Here is a 25453-nt window from a genome sequence, read left to right on the forward strand (position 1 = left end):
GGTTGGTTTTCGAAAGGTGTAGTGATACGAAGCAACTATTGGCTATGCTTCAAGGACCTGATAATCGGAAGAGGAGAAGAGCAGCAGGCAGCCAAAAACACATACCTTTTCCATCAGCGGCATATGTGTCCGGGATGTGTTCTGAACAATCTATGGCAACGAGTCAATTTAAGCCGCGATTCTAACATGTTGGGTGGCCGTATGTTCTTATTTCACATGCCAGCGAAACCACTGGCTTACCCCTCAAGGTTCAAAGTGGGCGAGGAGCCAGAACTCAAGCACGCATGCATCTTTAAACAAATAAAATTGCGAGATAGAAACTCATGCCTACCGCAATGGTCTGCGTATATAGAGTCTGCAGATCTGCAGAAGTGGAAGCTTTAGACATTGCTTATCCTGACATACGTTGCTGAACGGGGAGAAACAAATTCGATCTGCACCATAAGTGGTGACTAGATGCGAAAACAGTTTGGCCATCTCACTGAGGGGTCGATGATTATCAATTGTCTATGAGTCTGAGTGGTCCTCCTGTGCCTCTTGTGCCTGCTGTGCCTAAGAGTTAGACTTCAACCTCTACTAGTGTTCCGTCTCCAAAGGCACGATAAACTGCCCAGTATAGGAGCCGGCAGTCGGCACTTGGTTCTTGGGTAGTCCTAGGGCCCCCGATTGTGTGTCAAACGCAGACTTCATGAGGTTATGCATCGCGAGGTACGAGACGCTTAATGAGCGATGCACAAAATTATACACCTCTTCGGATGCCTTGCCCAGCACGGAGGTGGCGTCCGCGCGGACAAGAGGTACATCCCGGTCGACATACGACGCATCGTGCAACGAATCGCGAAGCGCTTCCGTGAACCTCTCCAGTCGCGACACCAGGTCGGCCTCTCAATTGAAGCCTGGAGTATCGAGCACTACAGGCCAGAGAGATTTGGCAATGCTGTAAAAGCGGTCTCTGGCTTCCAAACTGGCTGTGGCGTCCAACAATAGCAACAACTGTGTCTACAAAGACTTGGTCAGCGGTTCTACGGATGTCTACCCTTTTAGGATAATGTCGATTTTGAAATGTCAATCAGTGATGCGATCGGTCTGGTCCACGGGCTATTTTGGTAGCAGACCAGGAAATTTCTGAGGTTGAGCGGAAGGTGGAAGCAGGTTCGCCGCGGGGAATGTAATGTGTTGTGCCAGCTCCTTTTGCTCGAGAATATTAAAATGCTCGACAACCAACGATTGGAACTGAACTTCATAAAGATCCGGGAGCTCAATGTACATGCCGCGTAGGTCCAAGGCTTTGACATACGGCAACTCAAGTGGCAAGCCATGAGCTGCGAGGGAACTTCAATCGCGGTGTGTCTCTAGTGAGCAATTATCAAAGCCAAGAAGTTCAACGACTGATTGCCCATTCTGGCGTCTGAACATGATTCACTGCGATAATTTACTCTCGACGACTGTTTACAGCGTAAAGGCAAAGGAACATTATCTATTCATAGGACACTTCATTGTATCTTGCCCATTGAAACGGGTTTATGCTTCCTAAAGGAGTTTAATATTGCTAAGGGGGCTTTGTAGACCAAGCCCAAGCCCATATTGAATTCCAAATTATGATTCACCTCACAACTAGGAAGCGATTATAATTCAGTTTTCTTTACTACTGAATTTAATCAGAGAAAAAGAGAATCAAACCACCTTTTCGCCGCATCTTATGTATTCGTAGCTCTTAGGCCCATCTAGTGAATGGCATCCAAGCTCTGATGTTATCACAGGTGGCGAAAAGGCTTCAAATCACAGTCGTAAGAAGTATTCAAATATATGGCTAGCATACCTGAATTTCACTAAAACGATCCTATCTCATAAAGTATTCTTGCCCCATCTGCAGCGTCAATGACTGAAAAATAGCACCTCGAGATCCGTGAAAACCAGCAACTCAGAAGGATGCCCTACCGAACGCGTAACCGGCCTGCGGACATGATGTCTACATTCACCCAGCAAGATGACTCACCATTGGCTTCAGAGTCGTCTTTGCTGATCTCCCAGCTGCAGCAAAAGGTTATAGATTTCTGTTACATTGACTATCAAGACATTGAACGCTTCATGTCTCTGGAGAACCCGAACGGACTCTTGTGCACTTTTTTGGTAGAAACATAGAAACACTCATGTCAGAATACGGAGACAAAGACCGCCATCACGGTACGTAAACACCCAGGGTCATTAATTGTGTTGCCCGTATTTTTCTTTTCCTTTTGGCATTACTGATACCAGAGAGGGATTTTGCAGTCACTTGTGAAACCTTTACCTCACTGATCCAGCTCATCGTCTTTCAGCTGGGAACAGAGGCAGACCCCATGGTACCCTACACGTCGTCTCAGCTCGCATGGCAGGTCGTGTTCCGGCTTACAGACGACTGGATCGCTCACCCACAGGTCCTGGGATTGCGGCCCGTGTCCACCATTCGGTTTGACGAAATTGCCAGAGACGCCTCTCATTGTATGTTATATCCCCCTCACTCAACCCTTGGTAGATCAGTTATTAACCAGCGTTCACTTTAGTGGATCACCACAACCCACGGATAAATCCGCCGCGCTTCGAGTACCTGAGCAAGTTGTTGATCAATCTTTGGAACTCGTCCTACGAAAAACCCGACAGACAACGAGTCCTGAGCAGCTTAGAGCCGCTTGGCAAGGCTCTGCAGGACTTTTTCAGCAGCAGCAGCAGCAGCAGCAGAAACAGCAGTGCCGAACCTCTGCCCGAAGTCTGGAATGTCATCAACTGGTGGCTTCTGCCCCCGCATGACGAGCACATGTTCCGACCCGCCCCCTTGATTCCTTGGGACGAGTGCCTGGCTCATTTAAAGTACCTCGAGGGTCGTCTGCGCGCGAGCCGACACATCTTGGATGTGGAAAAGGCAAACTTGGTCAGGATGTGGCTGCTCGAGGATGACAGTGTGAGAATGCAGCGGGAGCAGTCGAGGCAGCAGCTGAAGCAATATGATCAGTGGTTCCAGACGCAACAGTACAAGCCAGAGCAGCAGCGGCGGCGGCGGTAGGGCGAAAAAACTTTAGCTTCGATGCGCATGATAAATTTATTATAATACAGTGTTTAACTCTTCTCAATATCCGTGTGCTTTGAGAATATATACATGGAGGATACCTGAAGACTAATCTCTGGGCCAATTGCATGACGACGGAGCATTATTGCCACTGATTATGAGATACTCGTGACTCAACCACGGTGCGCCAGATGTGGCCCTGTGAAATACCGAAAGAAAACTACTAGGTACACAAAGTGTACTCGATCCTCAAGGGTGTCGGCTTGAAAGATGAAATTGTATGCTCAAAGGACGGGGCAAGATAATGGTATCATGAACAGACTGGACGCATCTCAACTCACCATTGAGATTTATGTAGTCGAGTTCCCACGGTACAATGAAAAGAGCATCATATGTCTTGTATAGGTAAACTTACCATGTTATTCATGCTGCTGAATACAGCAGTGCACAAGTCATGGATTTACACGAGCATGGAGCAGTGCTTCCCCCATATCGTGAAGACACGCACGCCACGATCGGAACGCACCGACACGCGTCCCAAGGAACTGAGATATCTCATGGGCAAGTTGAGCTTCCTCGCAGTCATGGTTGTTCACAAAGGAAAGGGAAATCTGATGTAGTGTCCTTGGTTTGTTGGTACCTGCAATGATGATTTCATAACATATGTTTTCCCCCATAGTTGACTGGAAATGGAAAGGGAACACAACTTGGGTGATAGGAGGTCGACTCTGCGCGGGACAGATTTGATCATAACTGCGCTCGTGGTTATTGCATTTACTCAATCGTCCATAAGCCGCCCCTTACCACCATATTAGCACTCAAGGTATCATCAATGAGACCCTCAATCTGAAACTTTACCATTTGTGGACAGATGGTGAAATCGCTATGAGTACTCGGGATATTTCTCCGGAAGATTGGGGGTACAAAAGTCAGAGGAGAATCGGTTGATGCATGTAGGACTCATTTGCAACTCAGTCACCGCGTCAATCGTCATATCAGTGGGACACCGTGTCAATGACGAATCAACAAGCTGCTAGAAGAATCGGGCCCCCAATAGAACCTGATCATGGGGACGGAGTAAAGTGGAACGTCGCCCAAGACTGATGAGCATTGTACATAAGATATTATGTATCAACGCCCACATTGCCAGATATTGGTGAACCAGCGCATACCGTCGGGCATAACTATTCATTATCAATTGTTAGCAAGTGAGTTATCGAGGGGTCGATGAGGTCCATCACATGGAGGGATGAATGTGATCCGCATATTGATATTCGAGTAAGGATGTGTAGATTGAGGAGTCGTACTAGCATATCACGCGTACGTTGCCCCTTTTCCCTACTGATGCCTCCCTCTGTATTTACACTCTCAGTCTCGATCCGTCGGGATTGCGACGGTTAAGAAAGAACCCACTGTTTTCGGAACCGTGACCGTGCTATCTAATACGATTTCGTCACACAAGTGAACCGGGAGCCGGCCTGCGGCTCATCGTGGAACATGTCACAAAGGTCCGCGGTGGGCCCGGATTGGGTGGAGACACGGCTGCTTGTCTCACGGATCCGACAGTCGCATTTGAAGGCTGACCTCATGATGAAAACAAGGATCGACGGCATTATCGGGTTGTCGGGTAGCTGGCAGCGACGGGTGAGACGTGAACAGAATGGATGCAATAGCTCCACACGGATCCCAAGCTGGAGGGTTGCAGGAAGGAGAAAAAAAAAAGTGGACGTGTTCGTAAGCAAGGGGCAAGCGGAGGGTGATTATTGTGGGTGAATACACCTATTGACGCCATGCGTCGGGTTCGGCTCAGTGCTGTAGTATGATGGCATTCAACATTTGACGGTGGAGCTGAGCCCCCGAGCCGGTGAGTTGAGTTCTGTCGGCGAGCGGCAGCGTGAACAATATACAACCACTCATATCAGTCTTGTCGGATCTTTGTAATATTCCCATATGCAAAGCTCGCTGATGAAACCATATTTTGGAGAAAGAATATTGGTAGAAGCTTGGGCTGTTGTGATACAGGAAAGCGACGGTAAAGTCCCGAGTGTCGAGCACGCATCTTCATGCCTCATGTCGCCAAACTTCCCCTACGAGAATCTACAGTTGCACACTCGATTGTTGACTGATACGGTCAAGGCGATCTACAACGATTGCGCCCATAGTCTTCGAGTCCAGCCAGCCGTCGACTTTGGTTTTGTAGATGTAGTGGTACGATTGATCTATCAATGAGTTGTTGTCGTACATGGTATAGTTGGAGGTCTGTGCATGAGTATAATGCGAAAGTGAGACTGTAGGATCAAGCTTGCATGCGATGACCAGTCGCAGCCTGTCCGGGTGAGAGCATCCCGGTATGCTATTGGAAGTGTAATGTCTGTTGCCTGGCTTCAGTTATGGTACCAAAACCGGTTTGAGTCCACCTTGTGCAGTAACAGCAGATCCTCAAGATCGAGAGCTCTTCGGAGGCCACTTGGTGTCTAAACTCTAGAGGTTCATGGATACTCCATTTTCTCGGACCGTTATGGGCCTTTTAATTGTGGACACATAGCGCGCACGGGGTGGTGATTGACTGTTGATCCCGGCGACGGTTTTGTCAATTTAGCGGCACTTGTTTTCTGTAGCATGGCATTTTGGCATTCTGGTATTTTCTCGATCGAGATTGCGTAGAGTATCTATGATGTTACTGCCGTGGCAGTGGAGTCCAGTTTGGGGCACTTTGAGCTAAGTTAAAGAAGGGCCGATGAGAGCTGCGAGCGCAAGGCCTGACGTTTTTCTGAGTACCTCGAGTGCCTCGAGTGCCTTCACAAGTCGGCTGTGTTTGTTTGACGTCCTAGGTGCCAAACAAACTGCTGCCAAGTATTCCTGTATGCAGCTAGGTTTGAGCGGGAAAGAAGCACGAAAAAGAAAAGGAAGGGAATAAAAATTCTGAGCAAGGGTAAAAGTGCGAGCCCTAACCCACGAATGGCCGGGCTCGGAATGGATGCTTGGCCGGCAAAGATCTTGTCTGTGAGATGCTGCCTCTGAGATGAAGCGGCATTGCAGAAAAGCGCCGACAACCCTCGAGGATGTTTGGGCGCCCTGAAAACGCAGTTGCAGTTGCTACCAGGCCTCATTGAGCCGAGCAGGGTGACGTTGCACAGTTGTCTGTTTGGGGGGCTTACCACGATGATCTCACCCTGGTTAAGGAAAGTGGCGGCTCTGCGGGATAAATGCTGTGTGAGCCATCGGGTGTGGCACCTTTGGCACCCAAAACATGCCTTGCAAACTATTGACTGCCCTATAATCGACAGCGTGGCTATTGGGTAAGCGGTACATGGTACGGTAGCCCTAAAGAAGCAAGCCGTAATGTAACCCCCAAATCAACCATTATTGTCTCTGTCGTGGATGGTTTCGCAAAGAACGGCTCTCGTTGTAAATAAATTACAGGACGCAAGCACCAGATACATATTGACGGTCGTGCAATGGTAACCAAATGAAGACCTTCTTGCATGCGGTTTTCGGGTTGACTGCAGCTCTGCCATGGGTATCACATCCCGAATCCGTCATCGAGCAGCAACACTGCATATTGTGTGTAGTGTAGGAACAGCGCGAGGGTCCCCTTATTTTCACATGCCTTCAGGGTGTGTTGACACGCTGTACGAACAGGGCTAAATGATTGGTCAGAAGGTCAGAAAGAAATTCATGTCAAGCTGACTGCTGCTGCTGACAGGTGGTTGACCACTTTGGAAAGTGTAGATAAGGCAGGCCGGCGTCATCAAGGCCTGACATAGTGAAATGCACCATAACGACCGGAAATGATGATGATGATGTGATATGTGATGATTGTTTGATTGATGTTGAATTATTGCTTCTGGTCGCATTTCTAAAGATACCGCTACTTTTGGTGGTTCGAGTTGGTCTCTGTAGTGGTTGCATCTGTCTGAGTCGAGAGACGAAAGAAGCAGTGTTCTGAGTGGATATTTTGTGGGTATAGTGGCATAGTGTGTACTCTGTACAGCACGTAGTGTAGACTACATTCGTACTTCTCCGTACATATAGTGTATCAGGTTGCAGCATGCGATCTGTCGTCTCCGCGTTCTGGAGAATTACCCCAGATTCATCGACAGCAGTAATGCCGAGCAATGAATCAGGTAGGTGATTATCATTTGCCCGATGGTGGATGTAGGTTTGCCTTGTGCGGTCCAGAAGAGATGAAGATGTTCACTGATCGGTCGAGCGATTGGTGATAGCGACAAGTCCGAGTCAAAACCATCTAGTCATATGTCTAGCGATTGCTTTCCAAGAGCGATATTTTAAAATAGCAGCCTAGCAGCCAAGCAGCCAAGCAACTGGCAGGCGTGGCAAGCTTCCCATGAGCCATGATGGCCAGAATAGATTACCGAGATCTACCGTGGTGGCAGTAGTAATTGGACAGAGCGATGGACGAAACAAACAAAGCTGCCCACTGCCTCACCAGTAGTACACCACATGAGTCGACTCTGCATGGACAACCAATGCAATCAGGGCATGATGAGAACTTCGGTAGGGTTTCCAGGGTCCCTGCTTGCAAGTTTAGTTCAGGCCAAGCGCAGACGGATTCTTGGAAATCCGGGGTCGTCTCTTGCGCATCTCTCTTACCGCGGCTATGCAGCGGATGTCGCGAAGCTCGGGATGGCCAATATACAGGAAGAGAGGAGCAAGTGAAACGAATACATCCTTGATGATCTGGTGGCTAGGTCAGGTCGTCTACCTGACACTCAAGATTTGAAGCGCCGTTCGAGGTCCTTTCGAGGTCCTGATCGAGTATACTCGCCGACATGACTACGGGAATATTTGATGAGGAGGAAATGTATACACGCAAACTTCCGTGTGCCAAGATAACTTTGATGAGCATGGGTCAAAATTCGCAAAGCTGCTTGTTGGAGGGGAGAAAAAAAACACGCACAATGGAGGGGTAGAGGAGGGAGGTTGGAGGGGTTGCAGTTCAGTTCCCTTCCTTGCTTCCATTTGGTTGCCCAGTGTGCTGGGACCGTGGTTACACGCTTGCGGGCCGAAGGGTGCACTTGCCCGGGGGCATTTGAGACCTTCCACTAACTTGTGCTTCCAGGGCGTTGTGCAACTAGAAAACGCCCTATCAGCGACCAATTATAAGGTTATTTTGCGCAAAGTGCAGCGGTCAAACAGCCACAGCCAAGCCAACCTGAAGCGGGTCCGCGTTCTCTTTTAGAACCCCGCCAAAGGTTCCGCTTTTCAGTGACGCTTGACGTCATTTCTCCTTCCTGCGCCCGCCCCCCGCCGCCCCCCCCGCTTCGACTACATGCCTCGTCGGGGTCCCTGCGATATGCTGTCGGCCTAACCTGAAAACACCAGAATGCAGCCAAGCAGACGCAGCTCGGCCAACAAGCATCGATTTCGCTTGGTGTAATCTCTCCAAAGTGTCCCATTGGTGCCGTCCCCTGAACAAGGCAAACAAGCACATGCAGGAGGGAAAAATTCAATCCGACTGATCAACGAGCCAAGGCATACCAAATTTGTGGTGAGCGAGGGCAAAATACGGAATAGTGTAGATGAAGAAGAGGTACTTTTTTTTTCAGTCCAGGAATACAAGAAAGCACATTTAGTGATGTGTACTATATTGAGTGTTATGGAGCACGACAGTGCTAGTGTATTGACCGAGTAATATCTGGGGGATCGACCTCAGTCATGCGCATGTGCTGGCGTACCAATTGATATAGTGGTGCAAGAAGATCCGTGATATTCACAATTCGAATATATCAGATACATTTTGTTTTTCAAGTGCCACAACAACAAAATAGAACATACATGAATACGAATGATCCTGGCTGACCTAGAATCAAACCTTGTTGCGCGATTCAGAGAATTTTTTCACAAAGTCGCCGTGTGTCGTCATTGTAGGCAAAATGCTTATCAGTAGTACTTTCTGCTGAATCCATAGGCTGGCCTCGCCGACCCTCGATGCCGTAATGTCCCCATTGGGCTTGGGCCTGTGGCTTAGGGGGTACAAGGACCCACCCGCGTGTAAGTGATGAATGCGATACACTTCGTCATCGCCCACTTTGAATGTGTGTCCAGACCATTATCTACACTCCGTAACAACAATAGTCGAATCCACTAACCGAGATGGTAAACTGGCCCGGCTATTCACGCACATTGTCGAGACTGACCATGTAATTTTATTGGAAATTTGTGCGGCGTGAAATTCCAACAGTCAACTGCCGTAGTTGGTTTGAGATTTTGCACAGATGAATGCAGTTGAACGGATGAATGCAGTTGAACGGATGAACGGCTCCTAGATACCGAATCAGAAGTATGAAATGCAAATATTTACGAATCAAGAGAATTTGCGCTATTTGTGGTAGTCAATGATACCGCACTGGACAAGTCCGCAGATATTCCGTACGTTGCTAGACTTCGAGATGCAGTGTAGCAGCAGTCTGTATGTAGTGAGTGGTATGCCATGGTACAGAGTACCTGGAGATAGTATTCGCGTATTGTAGACTGGAGTATTACCCTCTTTAATGCCTTGCCCCTGTCAAGGAACAAATCTGTGGAACTTTGCAAGCCAGTCATCTTTGAACCAACATACCAAAGCCTTGGTAGAATTCAGGTCTATTAATGCCAAGCATGCACCTTTGAGAGGACCAGACTGATCAATTCCTGTCTGGGCGACATTGAATATGTTATCATACCACAGGCTTACCGACTCGATCCCTCAGCCCTTGGACGAATACATATCGGAGGATATATCGGCTATTACTGTCTGTCGAGAATTGAAAATGAAACATCAAGCGAAGATAGCGACAGGCTAAGAATGCCGTCCATGCACGGGACTACCAGGTATGTCTCGATCATCGAGTAGTCGAGCACTCGAGGGATAAAAGCTCATGTGTCGTTGGTCGGACGGCCTCCCACCTAGATTGCCTCATACCAGGATGCGTAAAGCACGCAGGACAGCCTCGACCCACCCACAGGGACCCTGACTGCCTGTCCTGTCGCCATCATGCTCGTGGCTTGGTGGTGGTTGTACTAGGTGGGTAACGGCTTAGTTCACCAGTGATGAAAACACCGGGTAGTCAATCGCCAACGCAATCCGGCCGATGACTACCACAACGTTGCCATGATGCCAAGCTGATTCGACCGCCCCACCAGTTGGACCCACACGCCGGCCCTGCAAGCCACCTTGGTTGCGGCCATGATCAATCAGTTGTACGTTGATCTCACATCATTCATACATGCGGCTTCTTGTCAAGGGTGACTATAGCATTGTACTTCCGTACACTACAATGTCATCAATCGATTCCCATCAACGTGTACCCACATTTCTGTTATCCACATCCTCGTCCCACTCCGTCTCTTCACCCGTCTGTCTTTCGAGAAATGAACATAAATATATGGCAATCCCCCAGGTAATCCCCATGGGAAATTGAAGACCTTTCTTCTCCAGTTCCCATAATCGAGACCCAACTTGACGAATTATATCTCGACCGTCCTCAACTCCAACAACTTTTTTTGCTTTTCAATCGCGTGTAGAGTTCGTTCCTTACCCAAACTCAATAAACCCTCAACCATGTCTCTCGAAATTCCCCAAGGCGACGGAAAGCCCTCTTTCCACCGAGGCAGCTTCGTCGATGAAATTGAGCACGCCCAGAAGGATCTGGTCGACAGCCTCCACGATTCCGAGTCACACAACGAGTCGCCCTCCGTCTCTTCATCAGACGGCTCAGTGCCCACATTAAGCCCGACACAGAGTGCTACGCCCTCAACACCACCATCCGAACCTATTTCCCCTCCCGGTGATCTAGTAGCAGACAGCTTCGCTTTTGCTTTCGATATCGATGGTGTGCTCATTCGAGGTGGTCGGGCTATCCCCGAAGCCGTCGAGGCTATGAAAGTTCTCAATGGCCAGAATGAATATGGCATCAAGATGTAAGTCCTCGCGCTTGGAAGAATCAATAGCGTGGTTATGCTAACAAACAATCAGCCCTTACATCTTTTTGACCAACGGTGGAGGCAAGTCTGAGGCTGAGCGCTGCAAGGACTTGTCGAAGCAGATGGAGATCGACATTTCTCCAGCACAGTTCATCTGCGGACACACTCCCATGTCGGAAATGGCCACCAAGTACGGCACCGTTTTGGTTGTCGGTGGTGAGGGTGAAAAGTGTCGCCAGGTTGCCGAGTCTTATGGCTTCAAGGATGTCGTGACCCCTGGCGATATCATCAAGCACAACAGCGCAACCACGCCCTTCCGCAAGCTCACTCCCGAGGAGCTCGCCAACTCTAGAGAACGTGACTTTAGCAATGTAACCATTGACGCGGTTTTCGTTTTCGCTGACTCCCGCGACTGGGCTGGTGATCTCCAGATCATCCTTGACGTTGCCATGTCCAAGGGTGGTCGTCTCGGTACCACATCCGAGACCTTTGACGAGGGCCCCCCGATCTACTTCTCCCACAGCGATGTTCTCTGGTCTGCTGCCCACAATGACCCTCGTCTGGGTATGGGCGCCCTCCGCGGCATTGTCGAGTACACTTTCAAGGAGGTCACCAAGGGCAAGACATTGACTACCCACGCCTTTGGCAAGCCCCAGATTGGCACCTTTGAGTTTGCTACCCGCCTGCTGAGGAGATGGCGCAAGAACGAGCACAACCTGGACTCGCCCCCTGAGACCGTGTACTTTGTTGGTGACACCCCCGAGAGTGACATCCGGGGTACGAATCAGTACAACGCCAAGGCCGAGAACGACTGGTACAGCATTCTAGTCAAGACCGGTATCTACCAGGAGGGTACCGAGCCTGCCTACAAGCCCCGAAACACTGTCAACTCTGTGTTGGACGCTGTCAACTTTGGTCTCAAGCGCGAGATGGAGAAGAAGGCTGCCAAGAACACCTTGCCTCTCGAGGCTTTCAACAGGGCCTCCAAGCCCAGACTGACCGATCTGCCCAACTGGCTCCTCGACAACAGCGATTGCGCCGTGCTGAGCCCTGCCGAAGAGCGCGCCTTGACACTCACGGCATAAGCCTCTTCATTCTACGATATCACGAGCTTACGAACGCTTTTCCTTTTCCAATCTTCGTTCGAATATTGCAACCATTTTATTCATTTCATAACATTTTTCACTATACACCCTTATAGATCATAGAGATATGATAAACCAGGGCATTTTCGACCCTTCCCTCCTTTGAGGGATGACTTTTTATACAGGCACGGCATACTGGTCGCTCCTTGGCCGAACAGACATTGAGATGGGAATAAATCATTGGGCGGCGTTTTTGTCTCTTTCGGCTCAGGCTTTACAAAATTATTCATCGAGTGCGAAATCTGGGAGTTGGGAGCGTTTGTTTTACTTGTCCATAGAGATATCCCTCAATGCAACCAAACATTAAAGAAATCTAAATTACCACTTTCACTATTGTACTCTTGTCGTGATCTGAGACGACTGTCATTTGACTGTAATTCAGGTTGACCTTCCACCATGATGACTCGTCCCAATTCTTTGAATTAGTCACAGCTCTCATAGCCAACCTTGAATACAAACTGGACAATCGTAGTTGCAGTCAATTAATGAACTGTCTTATCCGTTCGCTAACACAACCGCTTATATACCCGCGTCATCCCTTCTACTGCAGATTCACAAACAAACCACCGTCCACCAAAAGTTGTGCACCCGTCACATAACCACTAAGCTCCTCGCAGGCAAGGAAGACGGCAGGACCCGCGAGATCCTTGGTGTCGCCGGTGCGGCCGAGGGGAATTCGGCCCTCCATGTACGTCCGCTTGGCGTCGTCGGCCAAATCCTCATCATTGAGCTGGGTGCGAATGGTGCCGGGCAGCAGGGCATTGCAGCGGATCTTGTACTGGCCCAGCGCCACGGCGGTGCTCTGCATCAGGCTGAGCACGCCGGCCTTGGTGGGCGTGTAGTGCGTCTGCAGACCGCCGCCCACGAGCGCCGAGATGGACGATACGCCGATGATGGAACCGCCGGGCGGGGACTGCGAGGCCATTTGTCGCGCGGCGGCCTGCACCACGTAAAAGGCTCCGTCCAGGTTGGTCCGCACCGTCCGGGAGAAGAGGTCCGGCTCCAGGGTCAGGAACTCGGCAAACTGGCACACGCCGGCGTTGGAGACGCAAATGTCGAGGCGGCCGCCAAAGAGGGCCGCCGCGCGCTCCGCCAGCGCCTTGCCCGTCTCCGGGTCCGTCACGTCGCCCGGGAGGTGGTCGAGGGTGCCCGCCGCGTCCGGGTTCTGGCTCTTGATGGCCGCCGCTTCCGACAGGAGCGATTCCAGGTGTGGTCGGTCGCGCGGCAGGTCCAGGTGGTTGACCACCACGTTGGCCCCCTGTCTCACGTACTCGAGCGCAATGGCTCGGCCGATGCCCGTTGTTCCGCCCGTGATGATGGCCGTCTTGCCGGCTAAGAGGTTTGCGACTGGCATATTTGCTTCTTCCTTTCCTCCGTCTTGCAATTGCTCTTTCTTCGTTTGGAAGGATATACGTCAAGGTCTTATACAATTGGTGGAGTTCGTCGTTATTCAATGTTTCGGTGGTGAGGGGTGATGGAGGGGTAGATCTGGTCGGAGAAGTGGTCTAAATATGCTTTGAGTATGATCTCTCCAAAGATATTGCCACCTTGCAAATGAATTCTCGGTATAGTGATTGAATAATTCTTGGAGTAGCTGAAGATACCAAATCTGACTTGCAAGAAGTAAAAGTTTCCAGTCAATGTAACTGCTTGCCTGGCTTTGGATGTAAGTTCGGCACTATACAATATTGAGGACAAGCAGCAACCAGCCCACCAGGACAGGAACCACTATAGTTGCCCCCTCATTCCCTCTCGTCTCCCCCGCAAGGGCAGTTAACTTGTGCCATCTACCTCGAATTCTTTCCGACGGGCCAATTCCACTATTCTAACCCAAGCTATTTGATCGATCCATCAGCTTCCTCTTTCCGTCTTTTCTAAGAGGGCTAGAACCGGAAATCCCGCCCCTCTAGATGCGCGTCGTGGTCTCGCGACTCATGAGGGTCTGACCCCACCAAAAATATTGGAGGCTCCTAAAAAAAATGCCCCGCGTTTTCGGGTCAACGTGTACCGACCGTCTTCGGAGCATTGGATCGGGTGATGGGGAACTCCCTTTACCGTATGGATTCTCTTTGTTTGCAAATGGCATGTCATAGGCAGTTACTGATGCTCTAGTGGCCGCTGAGAAGGGTAGCATCGGTCCAAGGGGAGGACTTCGCAATGCTTTCTGTATCTACAACGAGATTCATTGATTGTCTGCCTTGAACAACCCCAATATTGAGAGTGATCCAATTAGGATTCGTATAATCGATAGTGAAAATGGGTAGTTGAGTACTGCGATTCAAGAAATCAGTCTGGTCTTGCATCATCAATTCAACACGCATCAGAAAAGTCGATTAGAGTTTTTGGCAAAAATATGAATTTCTTTATTCTAAAAATAATGCCCACTAGTAAGAACTCCTGTCAACCATACGATGTACAGCTCGTTTCTCCTAGCCACCAATCATTGATGATCGCCTTTGAACGCATAAGCCGGGGGCAAGTGTTTCGTTAATCATGATGCTATGATGTATGCTACTTCTTTGTCATAAATCTGTACGGCTCTCAAGTCCTTGACTCCGTCTGTGAGCTGTTGCAGACGGCTAAGAGTCGGTCTTGGCCTCTTCCTTGGGCTCAGCTGGCTTGAGACCAGCAGTAGGTGGGGGCGTCAGCAGGTAGTCGGAGGAGATCAACTTGGATCGCACAGCAGGGTTGAGCGTAAGTCCAAATCCGGGCTTGTCCAGATCGGCAGTGGTCAGGAAACCCTTGGTCGGGATTGGCTCGTCAATGAAGAGATCGCCAAACACGGGCAGGACACTCTTGCCATCGGGCGAGTTTGCCAGATACTCCTGGAATGGTGTGTTCGGTTGTGAAATGACAAAGTGGTAGCTGTACGGGCCACTGGCGTGAGGCACGACGGGAATATCGTAAGCGGCAGCCATGGCTGACACCTTGAGCAGCTCCGTGAGACCTCCGAGCCACATGACGTCGGGCTGGATGATGTCCAGGTTGCGACCCTCAATCAGCTTGCGGAAGCCATATCTCGAGTACTCGTGCTCGCCAGTCGTGAACTTGAGTGTGGGATGCGCCCGCTTGATCTGCTCAAAGCCGTCCGTGTCATCGGGGCTCAAGCACTCCTCCCACCAGTTGATGTTGAGGTCCTTGCACTTTTCGGCAATCTCGATTGTGTAGGAGACGTTCAAGCTCATGTAGCAGTCGACCATGATGGGAAAGTCTGGTCCAACGCTTTCTCTGTGCTTGCGGAGGAACTCGATGTTCTTGCGAAGGCCCTCGTGGCCATCGGCCGGGCAGAAAGGCAGAGGCACCTTGGCGCCCCAGAAGCCCATGGACTTGGCCGCTGTTGGCTCGGGACCAGTACAGTAAAAGTTGAGACGTTCTCGGGCGGCGCCACCGATGAGCTTGTATACAGGCTCGTTGCGAATCTTGCCAAGCAGATCCCAGATTGCGAGATCAATGACCGAGATGACGGCCACGGGAAGACCTTTCCGGCCGTAAAACATGGAGGCTCTGTACATCTGCTCAAACAAAAGGTTGGTATTCCGGGGGTCGGCACCGATCAGGAAACGCTCGAAGTGTTGGTGAACCAGCCAGCAGCCAGGAGGGCCTATACGGTATGTTAGCCACTGTGATATGGTTTGAGGCGCTTGATTCTTGAATTTGTCAACTCACCTCCAAAACCGGTTGCAAAGCCCACGGTGCCATCAGTCGCCTCAATCTCAATCAAGAACGAACCCAGCACATTGATACCCCAGCTTGTCCGTGACTTTTTGTACTGATCCCAGATTGAGCAAGGAGTGGAGATGTCGGAGTCAATCAGCCTGAAGAAACGGGTACGTCAGTTGTGCTGCAACGAGTAAACCGCGGGGCGCTTCTCTTTTCAACCTACCAGTGGCCGCCCTTGACATTGTGATAGTCACCTCCAGAGCCAACACCACCGATCACATATGATCGAACCGCCTTGATTGTGGGGAAATCTCGCACGGCAGACATGTTGGGCAATTTGAATGTACAACGAGTCCGCAAGCGACTTCTGTCAGTGATGTCTCAACTTTCAATCTGCTCAATTGGTTACAATTGGAGGTGAAAGAAAGATGAGATTAGACCGAGAATTGGACGCTTTCCACGATGTTTGTATGTGGGCGATTCGTGGCTTTAACACACTCAAGTAAACACAAGATGATGCAATTAAAATGTAAAATCTAAACGTCTATGGAGGGGAAAGTGCACGCCTTTTTTACACTTCACAGAGCTTCACGGCTACCTAGAATCCGAAGTCGCGATGAGCTATGCCAAATGCTCCGTCGGTGTCAGATCGCCCGATGAATGGATACTGGCTTGGACGGAATCCCCACTATGCATCAATACCAGCAGCTTTCTGAATGCACCGCGCGGGCTCAAGTGCTCCCTAGCAGCTAGTTGAGCCGCGGTCGGTATTCAAGCACCGCCGTGGCCAGCAGCTGAGCATTTGGCGCTATATCATGTTAGACGGGCATCTAGTAATGTGGCCACGGCAATCTCCAGCTTGTGAAGAGACGAAGAGATAAATCGTCAGATGGTGTTGTTGTTCTGGCCCGTGTAAATGATAGTCACATGTAGGTTGTGTCCACTGATTCCAGATCGAATCGGACCCAGACAAACATACAGTAGGTTATTGCACTACGGATACTTGCCATCCACTAGGGATGCCAAACTATTCATACTATTGCGTGACTGGCGACCTGGTAGAAACTTTTCATCCTTTGTGGCATTTGACCGTGACAGCGGGATTGGGTGACACACACCGGAACTCTCCGGTTGCCCATGCACACCTTTTTGGCACACTAGACAAATCTCACTGTTTGAAAATATGTCGGCAGTCGGGTTACAACTGTTGCACCATGCTAATAAAATGGTAATTAATAAACAACTTCTTACTGCCGAAGGATTTTTTTCTTCTTCCAGGGTATCCACGGGAGCTTGTCATTGCTCGCTAATTCAAGCCACGCTGACCTTTCCCAGGACAATTCGGATCAGATCGAATCAATTGATTGATGGAATGTCAGGATCATGCTAACGATCCAATAGAAAAACACAGTTTGCTGAATTGGGTCGAGCAGCCATGGATACTCGTAACCAAATCTGGCCAGCCAAGGCCAACTCAGGCCGCTTCTGCCGAGGTTGGACAAGAACAAACAGCAGGGCCAGAGACAACGTTGCGCCACACCCGCGCCTAATATGAACCTCTCAGAGGCGTGTAATGGGTGCGTGAGTGTGTGTCTGTGGCCCGCCTTGCTTGTAACGCCATGATTCAGGCCATGGACTGCAAGCCTCCTGTAATTTGGGCAGGATCAGCCACATAGCGTACATGCAGGGAACGATTATCATCAGGCTCGATGCCAAGGTGAAGAGAGGAAGAAGATAATATTGAATCGCGGAAGCTTTTTCCTTGCATGGATTTTCTCCCCTATCCCATCCTCTCGAAAGCCACAAAAGTAAGCACATTCATGGGCAGGGGGGTAAGTTGGTTGCACTTTGGTCGGGATTGCAAAGAGAAAAGATCTGACTAGTGTACATGGTAGGAATTGAAAATGCCACGTGAGGGTTCGTGCCTAGCAGTAGTCACTTAGTCTGACATACCCCAGACTGCGATCTCCAATAACTTTTTTTCCCAGACGCTGCGAAGACGATCCATGATCTCCGCACCAGCTGGCGTGCTAGACAAGCTTCCCCGCACGAGGAAAACAGGGTACGGTGAGTCGTGTGTTTCGGAACAGGGAGAGGTAGTATTCGATCTACCGTACTGAGTAGGCGAGGTTGCATTGTCCTGGATGATGAGCATACACCACACAGTATGAGGCATGCTTCCTTTCTCGATCCCCAATTGGGTTGCAAGAATGAAAATTTGATGCTTCGTGAGATTCCGGAATGAAGCACGGTGCAAAGGAGGAAAGTCGTCCATCTGCCGATTCTCGACTCTATAGTTGAGTGTTTCTTACCAAGGTTCGCGGGGGTACATACATGCTACGAAATACATCAGAGACATTTGTCGGGTCGGGCCTTGCAACGGGATCGAACACAGACAGAATATGACAAGTGCTCGAACTTGCAAAAAGATAACAAGGCGCCAAGATTAAAAAAAATATTTACACGCGCGCGCTCATGGTAGGTTTCAAATCTTATTTTCCACGGGTATTTTCCGCGAATTCCTCTTTTAGATCTTGGACAATACCCTGGGGGAAGGTAAAAGATCCCTGACTGATGACGCCCAACCCAAATAATTGTACAACCTCTAATGCCCGGTGGGGGAGGGGTGGAAATTCTTCTTCTTTACACATTCAAGCAAATCAGCATCAAGAACTTTTGCATTCCCACCTGAACTGTATGTACGTGTGTGGTGATAATATTGACATGTATGTACATACGTGCATATACAACCTTACCCACCGTCCATCCAATCTCGAACATTCGAGTATACTTGCCTGCCTTGCCTATTACCCGAACTTGCTAGCACATAGACGAAATGCAGGCCAGTCATTAGACGAGGTGTGGTAGGTTGAGGTAGGTATGTAGGTAACTGGCGGTTGACACGAACTCCCAAGACCCGAATCCGCTTAATTCACCGAATCCACTGAACGTGGGTTGTTCCCCAGTGGCTCTCTCTGGAGGACACCCACCCCCCTGATTGGAGACCTGCAAGGCCTGGACGGGTGCCCCGAATTCTCCCCCTGGCTCCCCTTGTCCACAATAAAAAATCCCCACGCTCCCCCGAACTTCCCAAGCTCACACCTCTGCTCAACATTACCCCGAGCCACTCGAGCCACTCGAGCCGCCAACCGCCGCACGCCTCACTGCTGCCACCACCGGCGCGCGAGAGTCAAGCCCGAGAGTGACAGTGAGTTTGACTGCGTTCAATCTCAGTGCTGCTGCTACTGATGCAACCACGTCCGTCCCATGTACCCGTTGCACCGAAGATCTCGATAGTAGCTTGACCGTGCCATTGGTATCGGTACTTGAAGATCCATCCGGGGCTGACCGATTAGGACGCACGCACACACGCACGTACGCACTCACACATTTTTTTTTTTCTTGGTCCTTGCCTGCCGCTGTATGCTGGCCTGCCTGGCTGACTGGCTTGGCCGAGGGAGAGTGAGAGAGGAACAAGACAGTCTAGTACCCTGTTGACAGATCCTATACCCCATTATTCCAATTCTTGCTTTCTCTTTGCAGACTGCAGGGTTTGGGGTCCTGGTCGAGGGCTGCGAGGACCTGACTGGTCCCAGGGCCCGACCTAACCTGACCTGATTCAGGGGAAGCAAATGGGAAGAAGAAACAATAAGGAAGCAAAGCAAGAAAAGATGCAGCCAGCGTCTGCTGCTGCTCCTACTGCTGGTAGTGGTGGTGCCTCTGCTGCTCAGCCACTCGATGGCACACACCCACGCGTCTCGCCGCCACTCAGTCATGGGAAGCACGAAGTCGAGAGTGATGATGGAAATGCCATGCACAGCGGAGATGATGCTGACCCTGATGAAGACCATGAAGAGCCTGATGTCGCGCCTAATGGCAAGCGGAAGAGGCCCATCTCTGTATCGTAGGTGTTTTCTTTCCTTTCAGAATTTGTCCGTCTCCTTCTCCCCGTTCGCTTCATCACATCACTTATACACACACCAGTACTTTTCTATTCTTACTAATACTACCTTGCTTGTCTTACTTTGTACATTTCTACTCTCTATAATCTTAATGTTTCTTGTCAACTACCGGGAATGACTGGACGACCGGTATACGATCTGTTACCATGTCCCCAGATCAGCCCCAAGTCACTTCACCTCCTCCTACGTCTCCTCGCAAGCACTACACCGATAATTCTGATGATTCAGATCATGAGCCTGCCCCCAAGAAACCTGCTAACATTCCTCCCATCCCAAGATGTGAACTATGCAAACAGAGAAAGGTGAGCCCCTGCTATGCTTCTACCTAGTCGACAGTGACCAGATTGCCATTGCATTCGTGCGCTGGTTGCATATGTATAATGATGCTGATATACCCTGCAGGTTAAATGCGACAGAGGTCAGCCATCTTGTGGCTGGTGTAAACGTAACTCGGTGCCCTGCGAATACCGCGAGAGGAAGAAGCCTGGCTTGAGGGCGGGTTATGGCCGGGAGCTAGAACAGCGCCTGGATAAACTGGAAGAAATTCTCAGGTCTCATTCTGAAATTCTTCAACACGGCTATGTCAGTAACAGCCTCAACAATGCCTCCCATAGTGTCCGAACCAGCATCCCGAGCATCCCGAGTATCCCGAGTGACTCGGGGACTCCCCGGGAGCCAGCTTCAGTGTTCCGTCAGAACGACCCCGTGAGAACTCCTCGCGCAGAGACAGCCCTCTTCTTGCAGAAGCCCTCTTCATTCCCGCCCGTGACGCAGAGCAACGACTTTGGCTTACCGCCACCAACCCCGTCGATACATTCCATGTCTGATGCCTTCCATTCACATATGCCATTATCTGGAATATCACCGACAAGTCAAATGCAAGGCTTACAACCAAGTGCAGCAACACAAGAATACTATGGAAACCATCAGACTCAATCTCCTGGTATGGCCATTAACCATGGTCAAACGCATCTTTCAGCGGACCAGGACCTTCCTCCCTATGATCTACTTTATGCGCTAGCAGACTTGTATTTCAAACACATAAACACTTGGTGTCCAATCCTGCACAGGAAATCAACACTGGACACATTATTCGGCAGTTCCACCCTGGACGAGACGGACAGGGTGCTCTTACATGCCATAGTAGCCACAACTTTGCGGTACTCTACAGACAGCCGGCTTACGGAAGAGCGAAGGCGTCATTACCATGCCATTTCAAAACAAAGAGTACTTCTCTATGGCATGGAGAATTCATCCATCAAGGCCTTGCAAGCCCTGGTTATCCTAGCACTCGATCTTTGTGGAGACAGTAATGGACCGCCGGGCTGGAACATTATGGCACTCATCACAAGATCTGTGGTTCAGATTGGTTTGGCAGTGGAAACGAGTTCATTCTCAGTCTCGCCAAACTATGCTTCCATCTACACGCTCAGAGCCATGATTCTTCCAGAGCCAAAAGACTTCATCGAGGACGAGGCCCGCCGAAGGCTCTTCTGGATGGTCTATCTTCTTGACCGTTATGCAACGCTTGCTACTGCATTTGAGTTTGCTCTTGACGAGAAGGAGATTGATCGAACTCTGCCGTGTAGAGATGATTTGTGGGTAAAGAACCAGAGAGTGGAGACGAGATGGTTCCAACCCGAGAATCACCCATCAGATCTGCCCGATCATGACACCAATAAGCCCGAGAATCTCGGTGCCTTCTCGTATTATATCGAGATACTTGGAATATTGTCCAAGATCCACAAATTTTTGAAGCAACCGGTGGATATCAGCGCACTGAGTGACGTTGAACAATGGCAGATGAGATACAAAGATCTCGATAACCTCCTCACATCGTGGAAGTTTGGCCTCCCGGGTGAATATGGCAACATGGCCAAATTATTCCAGCCTGGTTGCTCCAAAACCCTGAACTGTGGTTGGATCATGCTGCATGCCACTTACCACACTGCCGTCATTAGACTGCACTCGTCGGCAGCCTACCCGACCACCAGGTCACCAATCTTTACGCCCTCATACTCTGCTAGTCAGCGCTGTCACGGCGCCGTAGAGAACATTGCAGCATTGGGAGAATACGTGGTCCAGAATGGTATGCTCCCCAAACTGGGCCCTCCGTTTGCCTTCACCCTTTGGGTCTCTGCTCGTCTCCTGTTGGTGCACGGCTCAACCGTCGAACACAAGCTATCACCTCAGATCGCCTTCCTCGTTGACACACTGCGGGAGATGGGCAGGTACTGGCCAGTTGCCGCTCGATATTGCCAACTTCTTCAACGTGTTCTTGATGAGCATAGCGACAGCGAGCGAGCCGTCGGGACCACTGGCGAAAGGGTGACACCTTCGTCGGTCAGGATTTTGGCAGACATGCGGAGAACCGCCTTTGATCTCGACTTTCTTATTAGTCGACAGCCAGGACATATTGCAGGTGGGCCAAGCCGAATGCCCAGCGTCACCCCAGCCAGGACACCTGCGGCCAATGAGCTCGAATATCTCGACGTGTTTGATTTCTTCAATGTCCCGCGGCTTCCCTTCAATGCCGGTGACAATGGGCCGACCAATGGTGGTGGTGGTGGTGGTGGCGGCGGCGGCGGCGGCAATAATGGGAATGGAAACGACATGAATATTGACCAAATGGACGGCAATGGCGTTAACCAAAACGGCGCGGCCAATGAGTTCAATATTACAAACTTCATGGTCGATGCAAACAGCGATTGGCTGTTCAAGCAACCTACGCTGAGCAACTAATTGATGGGAATGAGTATCACGAGCCACGGGAAGAAGAAGCATTTACAAACTCAAGCGAGGCGATTGGACTAATAGCGTTGGAATCACTGTAATCATGCATAAGGAATGGGGAAAATCGTAATTGTCATATACTATACCCTCGCTATAATGTTGAATATACATCACCCATTTGTTAACACATTTGAGAGAGCCTTGTGGATGTTATGATCATAGACTACGATGGACATTGAGGTAAGGATAATAGACTCATCCCAACTTAACCGAAGTCAAGCGCTGTAGTTGCATAGTATTTCTGTGTGACAGTAAGTAGATTAGCCACATGGATTCCCGGCTCAAAAGACCAATTCGCAATGCTCCGTACACATTTCATCCTTTCATCCTCTTCCGTTTACTTCCCTGACATGAGTATACTTCAAAAAATTAGATACTGCTCAACTTGGGGCTGCCTTCACACGCCGGAAGAGAGAATTTGGTCTCAATAAAGACCTTTTGGATGCCGTCCTGCTTCTTCTCAAAAGCGTAGTAGACCTTGTCAATGTCCTCGATGCGGTACCGGTGCGAGACCATTTGCAACGGGTCGAGCTCGCCCGTCTTGATCTGCTCTAGCAGGTCCTCCCAGTACTTGTGCACGGGCGCCTGGCCGTTGCCAATGAGGCGGATGCCGCGCTGCATCACGGAGCCAATGTTGAAGTGGTTGGTCTGGTGGTGAAGAATGTGTTAGTGAACTCGTTTGGCCATGCAGTTTTGCAAAGTAGCAGGTGAATAGGATATTGGTATTGGAAAGGGATAGCCGTGTCCATCAAGGTACTCGCTTGTACGACGACATCACGTAGTAAATGATGCACGAAATCCAAAATAAGGAAAAAGAAAATAGAGGACACTCACATAACCAACGTAAATACCTGTGACACCACACCTGCCATAATTCCGTACACTCTCGACCATTTCGTTCAAAATCTCACTTGTATCCGTCTCGGCGCCCGCGAGCATCTCCAACCAGTGCAGCCAGCCCTTGGCATACTCGCCAGCAGCACACTCGAGGGCCACATCGGGGCCGCGGCCGCCGCAGAGCTGCTTGAGCCGCGTAATGACCGTGTCCTGGGTGGTGACGCCAAAGCTGAGAGCCTTGTAGTCCACCACCTCGATCTTGTCGGCGTGGCGGGCGGGCCAGCGGCTCTTGATGACCGAGAGCCGGGGCTCCGTGTCGACAAAGATGATCTTGGCGGCGCCGGCATTGGCGGCAAAGACGCCGGCCATCTGGCCAATGGGGCCCGCGCCGAACACGGCAACGTGGTCCCCGTCGTAGATGGCCGTGTCGTGGGCGCAGTTGTAGCTCGTCGGCAGCACGTCGGACAGGTACAGGGCCTTTTCGTCGGGGACGCCGTCGGGTATCTCGAGCAGGTTCACGTCGCCCAGCGGCACGCGCACGTACTCTGCCTGCCCGCCCGCGAACCCGCCGGTAAAGTGGCTGTAGCCAAACATGCCGGCCGTCTGCGCCCCGTACATGCTCTTGGCCGCCTGGTTGGCGTTTGTCTTTTCGCACTGCGAGCTGAGCTTCTGCCGGCAGAAGAAGCAGTCGCCGCAGGCAATCTGGAAGCTGGCCACATACCGCCGGCCCCTTTGGCACTTGCGCACCCCCGGGCCGACCTCGTCGACGATGCCGCAGAACTCGTGGCCCAGGATGTCGCCCTTGTTGAGCTCAATCACGGCGCCGTGCAGCAGGTGCAGATCCGAGCCGCAGACGGTGCTGCCGGTAACCTTGAGGATAACGTCGCCGTCCTCGAGGATCTTTGGCCGTGGCACGTCCTGTACGGCGACCTTGTTCTTGCCGAGCCAGACCAGCGCCTTCATGGTTGATGAGGCGTCGCCCGTCTCCTTGTAGTCGGCCACATCCTGTTTGATAATGGCCGAGTCATCATGGCCGACCAACTTTTCCACCCCATAAGCTGCTTGAGCCACTGACATATTGGCCGGTCTATAAGTCTGGCTTGTATTGTTGTCTGTTTTTCCCTGGTCCAACCTGTTGGAAATTGCTCATTGATTTATACGCCAGGACCTTCAGATGAGAAGAAGCGTCAAGTTCTAGGACAAATGCATCCAGTAAGTATAATTTCGTCAAACTCACAGTAACACAACACGTTGAGAGAGGAGTTTATATATATCAGTATCAGCCGACATACACATGACAACCGAATGGGGAATGGCAAGCCCTCCAGCTGCCTAGTCTTGTCATTTTGCACAGTATAACGTAACGACGACGACATACGGGCAGTTTCTACTGGCTCTTTCACCCCGCGATGTGACCTGACCCAACGGATATAAGAACGACACAGCATAATCTCAATGACCATGAGCTTATAAAGCACTGCGCAATGCGGATATTCAAAAAGTGTATGACGTTTCGAAACTATAACCATAAAGATTGCACGTTGTTACACATGGTTGTTACGTCATGACTTTGTCGGTAGAACTCTTGCCGGAGCATAGTCCCCGCTGAAGTCTCGAATTGGAAATATGCGAGGGCCAGGGGGCTGCCGAAATACGAGGGCGATGGGGCTAGAATTTAAGCTTAAGTCCGATGTTCCTCGGCGACGTTATCATCGACTCAGCGGTTGTGTTATGTAAGCATTCCGTGTAATGATCATATCTTGTCGCGATGGCAGCATTTGTTTAAAAGAATATCGAGGCAATTCGATTCATGTTTGCAGTACATCTCGCGTCATACCTGGGTAAAGGAGCATGGATTGGATGATTATGGGCGGCGGATCTCCGGGAGTGATGATTGGTCGTTGTTTTACCTCTCTTGGCTTCCGCCGGCCGTTATGCTCGTTCACAAACAGCGTTTCGTCTAGACTCATGCGCACGCGGTTGTACAGATGGATTGCAGATTACTTCCTCCTCCTCTCAGTATCTAGAGCCACCACCAAGTGAAGAGTATAATTCAGTCAAGGCACAACTTCCAATTAATCCATGCT

General features: G+C 50.4%; 7 protein-coding genes across 7 annotated transcripts; 4 read left to right on the plus strand and 3 right to left on the minus strand.

Annotated features, from left to right (window-relative positions):
- Positions 1-2150: 2150 nt before the first annotated feature.
- On the plus strand, positions 2151-3040 carry PFICI_03098 (uncharacterized protein; the record flags this gene model as incomplete). Its single annotated transcript, XM_007831679.1, has 3 exons — positions 2151-2184; positions 2272-2481; positions 2544-3040. The coding sequence occupies 3 exons, from the start codon at positions 2151-2153 to the stop codon at positions 3038-3040; spliced, it is 741 nt and encodes a 246-aa protein (XP_007829870.1).
- A 7567-nt stretch (positions 3041-10607) lies between these two features.
- PFICI_03099 (uncharacterized protein) lies at positions 10608-12054 on the plus strand (the record flags this gene model as incomplete). The annotated part of the gene is made up of 2 exons (XM_007831680.1): positions 10608-10966; positions 11022-12054. 2 exons carry the CDS (start codon positions 10608-10610, stop codon positions 12052-12054), a joined length of 1392 nt encoding a protein of 463 aa, XP_007829871.1.
- A 601-nt stretch (positions 12055-12655) lies between these two features.
- Positions 12656-13468, minus strand: PFICI_03100 (uncharacterized protein; the record flags this gene model as incomplete). Its single annotated transcript, XM_007831681.1, has 1 exon — positions 12656-13468. One exon carries the CDS (start codon positions 13466-13468, stop codon positions 12656-12658), a length of 813 nt encoding a protein of 270 aa, XP_007829872.1.
- A 1225-nt stretch (positions 13469-14693) lies between these two features.
- On the minus strand, positions 14694-16101 carry PFICI_03101 (uncharacterized protein; the record flags this gene model as incomplete). The annotated part of the gene is made up of 3 exons (XM_007831682.1): positions 14694-15715; positions 15781-15929; positions 15998-16101. The coding sequence occupies 3 exons, from the start codon at positions 16099-16101 to the stop codon at positions 14694-14696; spliced, it is 1275 nt and encodes a 424-aa protein (XP_007829873.1).
- Positions 16102-19445: 3344 nt separating this feature from the next.
- Positions 19446-19682, plus strand: PFICI_03102 (uncharacterized protein; the record flags this gene model as incomplete). Its single annotated transcript, XM_007831683.1, has 1 exon — positions 19446-19682. One exon carries the CDS (start codon positions 19446-19448, stop codon positions 19680-19682), a length of 237 nt encoding a protein of 78 aa, XP_007829874.1.
- A 200-nt stretch (positions 19683-19882) lies between these two features.
- Positions 19883-22478, plus strand: PFICI_03103 (uncharacterized protein; the record flags this gene model as incomplete). The annotated part of the gene is made up of 2 exons (XM_007831684.1): positions 19883-20038; positions 20139-22478. 2 exons carry the CDS (start codon positions 19883-19885, stop codon positions 22476-22478), a joined length of 2496 nt encoding a protein of 831 aa, XP_007829875.1.
- Positions 22479-22898: 420 nt separating this feature from the next.
- PFICI_03104 (uncharacterized protein) lies at positions 22899-24443 on the minus strand (the record flags this gene model as incomplete). The annotated part of the gene is made up of 2 exons (XM_007831685.1): positions 22899-23177; positions 23364-24443. The coding sequence occupies 2 exons, from the start codon at positions 24441-24443 to the stop codon at positions 22899-22901; spliced, it is 1359 nt and encodes a 452-aa protein (XP_007829876.1).
- Between the last annotated feature and the right edge of the window lie 1010 nt (positions 24444-25453).

Source organism: Pestalotiopsis fici (assembly GCF_000516985.1).
Source record: "Pestalotiopsis fici W106-1 unplaced genomic scaffold PFICI_Scf_2, whole genome shotgun sequence".
Taxonomy (NCBI): Eukaryota; Fungi; Ascomycota; class Sordariomycetes; order Amphisphaeriales; family Sporocadaceae; genus Pestalotiopsis; species Pestalotiopsis fici.